General features: G+C 33.8%; 1 protein-coding gene across 1 annotated transcript; it reads right to left on the reverse strand.

The window, feature by feature from the left end:
- Window positions 1-9: 9 nt before the first annotated feature.
- Window positions 10-11,248, reverse strand: LOC145333358 (GPI inositol-deacylase-like). The gene is made up of 15 exons (XM_080178474.1): window positions 11,166-11,248; window positions 7,063-7,392; window positions 6,558-6,679; window positions 5,794-5,849; window positions 5,223-5,322; window positions 4,783-4,834; window positions 4,275-4,362; window positions 3,644-3,718; window positions 2,925-3,017; window positions 2,719-2,773; window positions 2,054-2,153; window positions 1,371-1,779; window positions 970-1,082; window positions 236-353; window positions 10-51 (listed from the first exon to the last, which is right to left on the reverse strand). The coding sequence occupies exons 2-15, from the start codon at window positions 7,383-7,385 to the stop codon at window positions 10-12; spliced, it is 1,746 nt and encodes a 581-aa protein (XP_080034600.1). The 5' UTR covers window positions 7,386-7,392; window positions 11,166-11,248.
- Between the last annotated feature and the right edge of the window lie 232 nt (window positions 11,249-11,480).

Raw genomic sequence — 11,480 nt, forward strand, 5'->3', positions numbered from 1 at the left:
ATTTGGGTTTCAAGAAGTAGTAAAAACAAGGCTGTTATCATCCATAAGTAACTGAGCAGAAAAAATCATGAATGGGAATAAGAACTAGGTGGGAAAAAATCAAAAAACCTTTCACATGTATCTAAATTTTCTTAAATCTACATTTTTAAGTAGGACTGACAGACCGACGTACCAAGTAAAAGTGACGCAAAGGCACATAAAGGATATGGTCCATATAAAATAAATAAGAAACTGCCATCCAAATAATATATATATTCCTGATATTATAGAAGATAAGGTCAGGTTTGATCCTCTCAAGAACTGTTTGCCATTTGAAGAACCAGGTCCAAGTTGGAATTGTTGCATTTATTGACCTAAAATAAGACACTTTTTTGAAGATGGACAGCTGGAATTTTTAGGGATTAACTATTTTCACATTTTTCAACCAAATTTCATCAAAATTTGCCCATTGTTTTTTAATAGCGCAATAATAACAAGTTCATGATATCATGGAATTTAAATTAAATTATACATTATGTCTATAATTATTAAGCGCTAAACATCCCCCCCCCCCCCCCCCCAATGATGATGAACAAAATTACACAATCTGAAGAATAAAAATTATTGGTTAGGTAAATAATGTGGACACTGCTATTTTTTGCTACCAAATCAAAATTAAATATATACAGTAGGTAAGACTCCTAAAAAAGTATTTTTTGGGGTTTACAGCACTTATTTCTTAATGTATCATCAAAAGTAGCATGTGTACTTGTTCTCTATGCATTTCCACACAAGTATACATAAAAATCTAAATATTACCTCCTTTTAAACAAGAGATTTTTTAGAGTTAAAGTTTTGAAAAAGTGACTGTAAGTACCTCCCAGAATTGTTAACGATTTAGAACTTGTTTATGGAACTTTGGGTACCAGTATTATTCACCGTCCCCTCCCTCCATGTGCAAAACCATATTTAGCTTAAACTGAACGTTACCTTTGTTTAACAGAATATAAGTCTACATAGACAATAGCATTGGAAACTTCTTTATCAAGGCTCACAACTAGATGACTTATACTCTCCTCCCTTTTCAACTGCCGCAAATTTTCCTACAAAAAAATAAAAAGAATTAATAAAAAAATTAATAAATAAATAAACAAAATGACAAAATCCAAGAGAAAAACTGAACAAATTGCAGTAGAAAAATCGCTTATTTTCAATTACAGAGCAACAACACAGAGATGCTCTACTCAAAGTTATTCTTAATCGTCTTAGGATTGGTACAATAAGATTTATCAATGATAGTAAATATTGTTACAGGAACGTCCATAAATGTAGAAAAGTTTCGCTTTTGGCAATAGGACAATAACTCTGCAAATGCAGAAATGTTTTTATACCTGAAACAACTTTCTCTTTCCTTTGGAGGGCATTATTTTTGATTTGGCGGACAAGTTTACAAATTCCGTACAGGTTGTACGATCTCCCGAAATTTGTACAGCCTTACATCCATACAACCAATTATCATTCTCCATTCGTACAGCATCTATGGCAATACTATTAATACTACTGCTTTCAATGGGAATAACAAAATTTTCAACTTTTGTGTTATGCTTGGTTTTTGTTATTCTGTTTTGCCGCATATAGTCAAACATGATCCATTCCGTGCTGGAGGCGTTGAATTTGACAGGTTTTGTGTGCAGCTTTCCGTTTTTGTAACTTTTCCCGCCACTGCGATGAACGAGATGGTAGTGTAGAATTTTGGCTCGAACTTCACGATCAGCTGTTATTTGTTTCGCAGATTTTTTACCTGAACCATTAAATCTCTACCATATATTTAACCTTTCCTAAGACAATTTGATAAAAAAATATGTCATATTTAAAAATCTATTTTTTTTCTCCTTTTGTTTCTCCCCCCCCAAAAACAGTGCATTTAAACATTTAAGTGATGTAATTAGAGTCAAAATAGTTTCTTTTTTTTGTAGACATATGTAAGAAATACATATTAATTCCTATTTCAACTTGGCATATCTTAATTTTTATTGATAATTTATTATAGGATAATTAAGTAAGAGATTAATTTCCTGTGACCATATCAAAGAGAGCCCGGTTGATGGAGAGTACCAGCTGTTTACACCAAACTATGCACCTGTGGTCAGCTGACACCCATACAGATGAACTTTCTAAATTAAAATTTTTATTTCAAACAGAAATTAATCAATTTTCCTTTAATTACACTTCTAGCCCGAATTAGTTGCAATCATTCCTTGCCCCTATGAGTAGCTACATTTAACGGTAAAGTGGCTAGCAAGATCCTTCGGTACAGACAGACAGCATGTTACTTTTATATAAGGATTATTCTTAATCATTAGATACCAAATTTCTATCCTATTATATAAAGTAGTAAGCTTTTTTTTGTCTGTAGCGAAGGGTCTAACTATCCGCTTAACCTACATTGTTCTCTTTTACAGTAAAGCTCAATCACATATTATATCCAGGTATCTAAAGAATAAGACAATGGCCGATTGTATGCACATTCCAATGATGATACACAAAATTACCCATTCTGTGATTAAAATTAGTGGTTGAAACGTTTGAACACTCAACATAACAAATTAACAGATCAAAATTCAATAGAGTCTCCAAAGTTGTTAAGAAAACGTTATTATGAATATTTGGGGACTGTGTAAAAAACCCACCCCATTGTGACCTCTCCCTCTGTATGATATCACAAAATAGTTACGATACCTGTAGTTGCAATGTTGATATCAGCATACTGATCTGTTGTTAGACCTCCACGTACCTGAAACAATAATCTAGGAAAATCAGGAATGAGGAGATTAATAAATTGGCCAAAAACTTCATTACCCCCCCCCCCCCCCCAAATTAAGAAGTTAACACCATGCTTTGCTGACTGGCTAATATTTAGGGGAAGAAAGGTGTGTAGATTATACCTGTAGATCCCTGCTTCCACCGCCAAGGCTGACTAGATTGATATGTTCTGGCCTGGAAATCTCCCAATAGGTATTCACTTCTGCATAGAAGTCCCTATAATACATAGATGTTTATACTATCTTTAGAGGAAAGCAGATACATGCTCGTCTGTGTATTACCTAAATATCTGCATGAAACGTTGAAGAAAGTTTCATTTTGTTCTTTACATCAAACATAGCAATAGTAAGAACCATTTTTTTAAAGTCTTTAGTTATAACGCGGTGTTGAGTCGTAATTCGAACCAATCAACTTCCCGACAACCAGTGTTGTGGATCCGGATCCGCAAGGATCTGCATTTTTTGAGTCCAAGGATCCGGATCCTGGGGTATAAATTTATGGAAAAATCTACCTAAATTTATATAAAATAGTCACTTACAAATTTTGAAAATCAGACATTCTTGTGATGAGAGCCAATCTTTAAGGTTTTAGGTTCAGACTTGAAAATTAAAAGTATTTTTGACTTCGAGATTAAAGAATAAATATTTTTTGAAAAATTTGGTGATTTTATTTTTATTGTCAAGAATCCGGATCCGGATCCGCACTGACCAAATTTGGAGGATCCGGATCCGCATAAAATCAATCCGGATCCGCAACACTGCCGACAACAAGCGGATACGATACGGTCGCGTGTTAACTACAATCATATCAAGTGTTTATTTTAAAAATTATTATAAACATTCCTGGTATCAGCGTCTATAACCATGACGGGTATGCTGGGAGTGGCCAGGTTGATCATCACCTCTACACTGGAGGACTAAATATTAAAATTAATGTATTAATGAATTTCAGGTTTTTAAAACATACATACATCTTTTGAGTCTTGACATTTACAAAATATTTGTCATTTTTTCAAGGGTCTATATTCTGCAAATTTGACCCTACTAAGGGGGGGGGGGGGGGGGTAAAAAAAGTAAAAAATATGTGAATGGGGGAAAATTGTAAAAATGAAGATAAAAGCTTAACATGGAAAACATTTTTTCCATTTTCTCCCCTCCTTGGTGAAAAAAAACTATAAGAATATGTGGGAGGGGGGATAATATGAATAAAATAAAAAGAGTTCTGAAAATATTTTTCCATTTCCCCCCTTCCTTGCTTTCAGTTTTAGTTAAACAAAAAACAAAAATGATAAAACAAACTTTTTGAGGACCTCGAGGTACCCTCCCACGAAATAATTTTAAAAAACCTTCCCATATGAGTAAGAAGCTTCATGATATTCATATCGGTTAACGGTTAGTGAGATCTGTACGTCGGTACAACACAGAAAAAAAACAAATAAAATTAATATAAAAGCTTTTTAAATAGGTACCTACCTTAAAATTAGGATCAAGAAATAAACTTTTAGCCACCATTCCTCCCATGGAATGACTTATAAGAACCACAGATTTCGGATGATTTTTATCCTGTACAGGTTGATTTGTTAGATAGGTAGTTAACTGTAATCATAAATAAATATCAAGTACCTATATAGGGAAATAGAAAGGGGGGGGGGGGGGGGTAACCAAGTCAACCCTCCAATTTCAGTTTCAAAAGAAAAGAGAAATTTCTTAAAGGTTTTTTTTTTGGTGGGGGTTCCTTTAGAGGGCGGAGGTACCCTACCAATAATAGTTTCCAAATAAGACCTATGGACCTATAAGAAGTTGAACTATAAAGTAGAATCATTGATATATTGATTAAGTGGATAGTGCGATCCTGCTACTTTTATAAAAGGATAAAATTCTGTCAAAACTAGGAAGGTAGATATATGATTTTATTCGCTCAGATACTCTATAATACAACCTCGTCGGTCTGTATGTCTGTCTATTACAAATCAACACACTTTCCTGTGGGTATAGAGATAATATTTTATCCACGGCTGCTCTTGTAAACTCAGCCTTTGGTCAATCCTTAATTATTTTAGTACCTAAGTTTGGTAAGCTACTAAATTTAAAATGCATGATAATATTCTTAAGCAGACAATAAAAAGTTAACTGACCTCCTAAAAATAACCAATGTACTAACGATAGATTTTCTCTGCCGCAAGCCTATTCAAATGTCCCAAGAAATAAAAAACCTATTTTGATGTACATAAGCTAATCTAATCATAGAGTAGCTGCGGAGTATATTCTACAAGCAAAAATATAGTTGATGTATTTTGGTCAAAATTTATTTGTGGGTGTAAATTTGGCAGAAATTTGTAGTTTTGATGCCAAATATACATCCCTAATTATTTTACATTCTGTGGCAAAATTACACGGGAAATCAAAATTTAAGGATTGATCCCTGTTGTTTGAGAACTCCTCCGTAGATGGCGCTCTGTTCCTCATTCAGATCTACACTGAAGTAGTCAAAATGAACAGAGTAGTCCGAATCTTCCAGTGCCTTGTCAAATGTAGTTTTGAATATGTTAATAAGAACAGATCTAATAGAACAGATGTATATACAGATAACTAGCTCCCTCCCTTTTCTAAGGACCTTTTTCGTCTGATAGCAAATTGTTTTCTGCTACTTGAGAGTCGGCAAAAGGTCATTGCGGTAGGGAAAAACAGTTATTTGACCCTTTCTCCCTCTAGTGTTTACTCTAATGTTTAAAAAATAACAAACTTTAAAAATTTCATAGGTACCTAATTAAAAACAGAAGAAAAAGGAGATTGGACAACAACTAAATAAAAATGTTTCTATATGAAATTCTGATTTTAAATACCTACCTACCAAAAATACTATTAATAAAGAAATGATTGACCATTTTTATGTCTCATTTAAAAAAAAAAGACACCTGCCAGAGGAATACTTTTCCTATTTAACTAAAATTTGTTTGGGAATGTTACTAAATAGTTATTAAAACTACAATGCCTTGCGGAGAGCAACTGAGGCCAGACTTCGAACTTGTTTGTAGGAACCACCGTTTCCTAAAAAATATCAAAAAAATACAGAAGCCAATTGAAAATGGATGTAAGAAAACTAATTTTTGGTATAATAATGATAATTTTGACCAAAACGATCATTAATTAATCACACATAGTTGCATTTATAAACCAATTCTTGATAATGATTACACGACCAAACGTCCTACAGACAAACTATACGTTAATCCTATTATATAAAGTAGTAAGCTTTTTTGGTCTGTAGCGAAAGATCTCACTAACCTCTGAACCGACATAGTCCTCCTATACAGTGAAGCTTCTTATATATCCTGGGTTAGTTTTAGGCTGTTTCATTTTTATAAAAGAAAAGTCTGGGTATGGTTTTAGGCTATTTTTCTTCCCTTCAATTTTCCTTCGTATAGGGAGCCCCTAGATGCTTGCTAGGGGCGCAGCCGCTAGTTAACTATATAATATAAGTCGCATATCTGACATAACAGAAGTAAGAATCTTTACCAACTCAGTTATTGGCCGAGATTTGAAGGCATCACCTACTTGACAAGATGCTTGTGATCTCAGTCTCATCTTTTACTTAAAAAGACACTCGCCTGCATCGATATATCATATGGATGTTACACCAGATTTTCATGTACTCTAATGAATAAAATCGGTACTAGCAGCGGGTTAGATTAACGACACCCCCCATCTCATCCTACTGGATGAACGAACTGATCAATAAATGAAATCCATCCTCACCTGGAATATAAAGCACAGGAATGCCAGTAAAGGTATTTTCCTTGATTTGTTCCAGTAGAGCTCCCTCTCCATAAGCGTACAGACCGTACATTGGGTAAGCTGATTCTATTTCTTTTCCCATACTAATCACATTCAGCGTTTCATAATTATTCATTAAAGTTAAAATATCTAATTAAAAAGGGAGCGAGGAGACATTAAAAATGTAAATTATAAAGGTCCTAAAGTTTATGAACACCTTTCTCATTCTTGATAAGGTTTAAAACCAAGCAGTGTTTAAAATTTTTCCTCGAAAATTGTACATTAAATCGTCCATTGTATTACATTTTATAGCTATCAGATATCTATATTAACATTTAACTTCTAAACAATAATCTGGCCGGCTTGTTCCTACACTGTGTTTCAATGGTCAAATTTACTGGTTAAGGATCTAGATATACTATAATTCTTAATAAAAAGAAATTAAATATATCTTTAGATGATTTTTTAATAGCTATGAAAAGCCTGCCTGATATTGATATATTCCGGCCACTCGTACATGTACGTCATCTGGCACTGGTTGGGGCCGAGCAACACGGTCAGGTCCAGCACCCCCAACAGGGACATACCCAGTACAAAGAGTCCAATATAGAAAACCGGTTTTGTCTCGTCATCTTTTTTGCGCTGCTCCGCAGCAGCTTTTGCTTCGGGGTCTTCCTCTTCGACCGGAGCGTCTTCACCGTCAATATTTTCATTCACTTCATCAACTTTTTCTACCATACCCTCCTCATTTTTGGTAGATTTTTTGTTGTCATCTCCGCTTTCGGAAACTTTTTCTTCAGAATTGGTCATTGTATTTCTGTTTTACAGAGGCACTTAACGATAATATCTCATCTAAAACAAGGGGGGGGGGGGGAAGTTCTGACATATTTGCGTAAACAGTGAGTGTACAGGTAAAAATGAAAAAAATTTTTTTTTAAAGAGTGAGATGTCAGCACATGAGACAAAATATGCAGAGCGACCACCACCTTTTTGATATTAATATTGAAAATAACGTACTACAAAAAAATTACAATGAACACAATAACGTACATTTTTTGAAAAAATAACGTACAATAACGTACTATAAAACACACACACACATATATATATATATATATATATATATATATATTACAAAGTAGAACAATGTCTTTCCGTCTGTCTTAAGCTTAAGATCTCAGTAAATGATGAACTGATTGGGATCTACTCTTCAGGGAATTCAAATTGATATCCTATAGTAAGCTTTTTTATTTGTAGGGAAGGATCTCGCTGACCGCTGAACCGATGTGGTGCTCCTTTATATGGAAGCTTCTTATAGGTCCCTTGATGGTTATAGGCTATTACATTTTTATGAAGAGTCCGGGTATGGTTTTAGGCTATTTTTCTGCCCTTCATATTCCTTTCAATAACTTAACAGGGTAACTCTCATAATAGATCCCAGGAAGGTTAATAACTATTTTGGGGGAGTACCACCACCCTCCAAAGAGAAATCGCCCCTAGAAAAAAATTACCCCCCCCTTAAAATTTTTTAAAACTAAAATTAAAATGGGGCGTCAACCCCTCCCCCCCCCAAAAAAAATCACCCTCCCAAATATTTTTTTTACTTTTTCTTTTATAATCTAAATTAAGCAATTGGGTTATCCAATTCAATTCCCTTCTCTTCAAGTGCCCCCCCCCCCCTAGAAGCCTCTAGAGGCGTAGCCGCTAGTATATATAGAAAGAAGTATACTAATCCAAGGTTGCCCAACCTTTACTATTTGGTGGGGGGTATAAAAAACTCAATTTGTGAGGGGGTGGGGGACGGTAAAATGGCACGCGAAGCATGCTGGCAATTTTTTTACCCCCCTGAAATCTGTTTTGGTTGTTAACTACCCCCACTTAATTACCTCCCCTAAGAAAATTTACCCCAATTTAATCATGTAAAAAGTACCTACCACACAATGAAGTTTTTATTCATTTATTTATGTACGATTAAATCTTCCAGCAGCTTTGCCCCTAGCCTCTAGGGGCGTCACCCAAAGACGTATTTGAAAGTCCCCCTCTCATAGGTATAAAATTGTTCGTTCGTAAGGGGGGAGGCGGATGTGCCACTTTTTGAAACCAAAACCAAAAGTCAACAAAGGAACTCATCTAAAAAAAGAGTTACAGGTCTTAGATTTTGTATGGCAGTTACTTTATAGGGGTACAATATGGAACTGTGAAGAAACGGCGGCGCAACCGCCGAAAACCGCCGTTTCCACCCGAATTTTTTTTGCCTTTTTCGGCGGTTTTCGGCGGTTGCGCCGCCATTTCTTCACAGTTCCATATTGTACCCCTATTAAGCAACTCCCATGCAAAATCTCAGACCTGTAACCCTTTTTTTAGTTGAGTTCCTTTGACTTTTAGTTTTGGTTTCAAAAAGTGGCACATCCGCCTCCCCCCTTTGTAAAAAAAAACAAGGATGACAACATCCATAAAAGCGAAGCACTGAAACGGTAGGACATACGGACATTAACACTTGTATAGTGTCAGGACTGAATAATCAGAATAATAATGTATAAGAGTCGAAGCAAAAATGTAAGTAAATTGAAAAAACTGCTTAATACAGGATAATGTTTATGGACATACTTACATTTTTAGGACTAGGTATAGAGTTTCTTCCCTTATAACATTATACCTTGTTGTCCCAGGAATCAATATAACAAAAATCAGAACAATCGGATGAATAGATCATTAAAAAAATTTTTGTTTAAAAAGTAAATCAACATGTTTAGAATGGACGTAAGTACATACTAGTAACGATTACTACGCTTTCTAAATCGTTCCTAACTACTAAAGGAATCACCATGCAAAGTTTGAAATCAATAGGTTAATTCTAACATGCCTAAATTAACTAAATTAATTATTAGGGTCGGTACAGACCGACCCTAATTATAGAAAAGCTTCGCTTTTAAAAAGAAAAAAAAGGGAGTTTCCCCACCCCACTTACCTACTTGTTGAATTTAAAAAAAAAAAAATTTTTATTGGAGGGGGGATTTTTTGATTTTTTGTAGGGGAGTTGGGGTTGTCCCAAACCCCAAATAAATAGCCTAAAACCACAACATGACCAGTAGGTATATTACCTGAATTGTAGAACCCAATCGGTTCAACAATTGCCGAGATCTTAAGCTTAAGACAGACGGATATACAGATAGACATCGTTCTACTTTGTATTATAGAAAGTAGTATCTCATTGTACATGAAAACACAAAAATCAACTAAAAAATATCTCGCTAACTGATGGACAAATATAATACTCCTTTAATGTGTAACTTCTCAAGTTCTCATTTGTCCTAGTAAGGTTTGTAATTAGAGGATTTTTTTTTGATATTTACTGAAATGTTTGATTGGAGTATAGTTATTTTATGGAAGCTGCACAATGGCGTCATAGATCCCAGGATAAATTTGTAAAATGGCGCGCGAAGCGCGCAGAATTTTTTTATAATAGTTTTTAAGAAATACAATATATTAATGATTTCAATTACTAATCATACATTACAGAAAAACGTACAATAACGTATGCTGAAATGTTCATATTGAACACAAAAACCAATAACGTACAAAAACGTACCAAAAAACCTTAAAATGGTGTTCAATATGAACATAACGTACATGGTGGTCACCCTGAATATGTATGTTTTTTTCTCCAAATATGTGAATAACAATCAAAAAGAAGCATATTTTGTTTTATAAGTTAATCTCTAACTATTCAAAAAAAAATCTTATTTTTAATTTTTACCTGTACAGAGACCACCTGGAGGCCTGGAGCTCCGGAACCTGGAGGCCTATCCAAAAAATATTAAATCTGGGGGAAATTCATCATATAAGAATGATTTTATCCCTAATGACCTATCTTCTCAGTACAAAGATAAAGCCTATACTCACTGTTTACGCAAATGTGTCAGAACTCCCCCCCCCCCTTATAACAACACCCATAACTAGCGTAACACAAAAAAATATCGAAGGACAAACGGACAAAATGAAGTGGTCACAAAAAAAGAAAAATAATAGGTGTAATAATTTAATAAATAAAATAAAAAACACATAACCTTTATAATAAAATATATTTGTAACAAGACCGACGGACGAAGAAAGTTGTATGCTTTTTTCGGGTGCTCTTTAAGAAAAATAAAACAGCAGTGTATCTTCAATGGCAGCGGGGAAAATAACATTTCTAAATGCATAGATGGACAGAGAGAAAAACTAAGAGAGGTTGAACTACTCTGTAGAAGAGAACCCATAAAACATAAGTCAATATCACTAAGTAGTTTCTAAGCCATACTGAAAAACCATGTATAGCATCGTATTACTGACAATTTCCCACGAATATTAAAATAAAATTCATAACATTATTACCAGTTTAACAAAACTTGTTAAATTGTTTCATATTAATATCCGCAAAAAGCTGTTTTTAATCCGATGCGATAAATAACTAATGAACGCTGTTACGGCTTTGATTGTAAAACTTATATAGAATTAATAGCATGGACAGTCATATAAGAGTGACTACCCTTTGAAAAAATTCTGTACACGCCACTGATTAAAACCCTTATTCTAAGTCGTTAAGTGTACCTTTTTAATTATAAATCTTTTAATAAAAATTATCTCTATTTCTTCCTTAACATTTTTTCTCCATAATTTCTATTTATAATTCTGAAATAATTAATAAATAAAACATCAAGACACAAGTTATTTTTTTATATTAAACAGCTTCAATTATTTTATTAGAAAATGGACAATTGAAAAAAAAATAATATTATAATTAATAACTGCACAATAATAATTATATTAAATAATGTTTTTAAATATGAAATACAAGCATAATTAATAATTAATATATAAACTATAATATCATAAACATTTTATTATCTATTGACTTTTACACAA

Source organism: Acartia tonsa, chromosome 12, assembly GCF_053477335.1.
Source record: "Acartia tonsa isolate MP-2025a chromosome 12, ASM5347733v1, whole genome shotgun sequence".
Classification (NCBI taxonomy): Eukaryota; Metazoa; Arthropoda; class Copepoda; order Calanoida; family Acartiidae; genus Acartia; species Acartia tonsa.

Bases quoted from the DNA above. Each gene is read 5' to 3' on its own strand.
- LOC145333358 (XM_080178474.1), bottom strand. From the start codon at position 7,385: ATGACCAATTCTGAAGAAAAAGTTTCCGAAAGCGGAGATGACAACAAA. The intron at 5,850-6,557 runs GTGAGGATGGAT...GATATTTTTTAG, and splicing joins TCCTGTGCTTTATATTCCAG to GAAACGGTGGTTCCTACAAA. The intron at 4,835-5,222 runs GATCAATCCTTA...ATTGACCAAAGG, and splicing joins AGGAGTTCTCAAACAACAGG to CTGAGTTTACAAGAGCAGCC.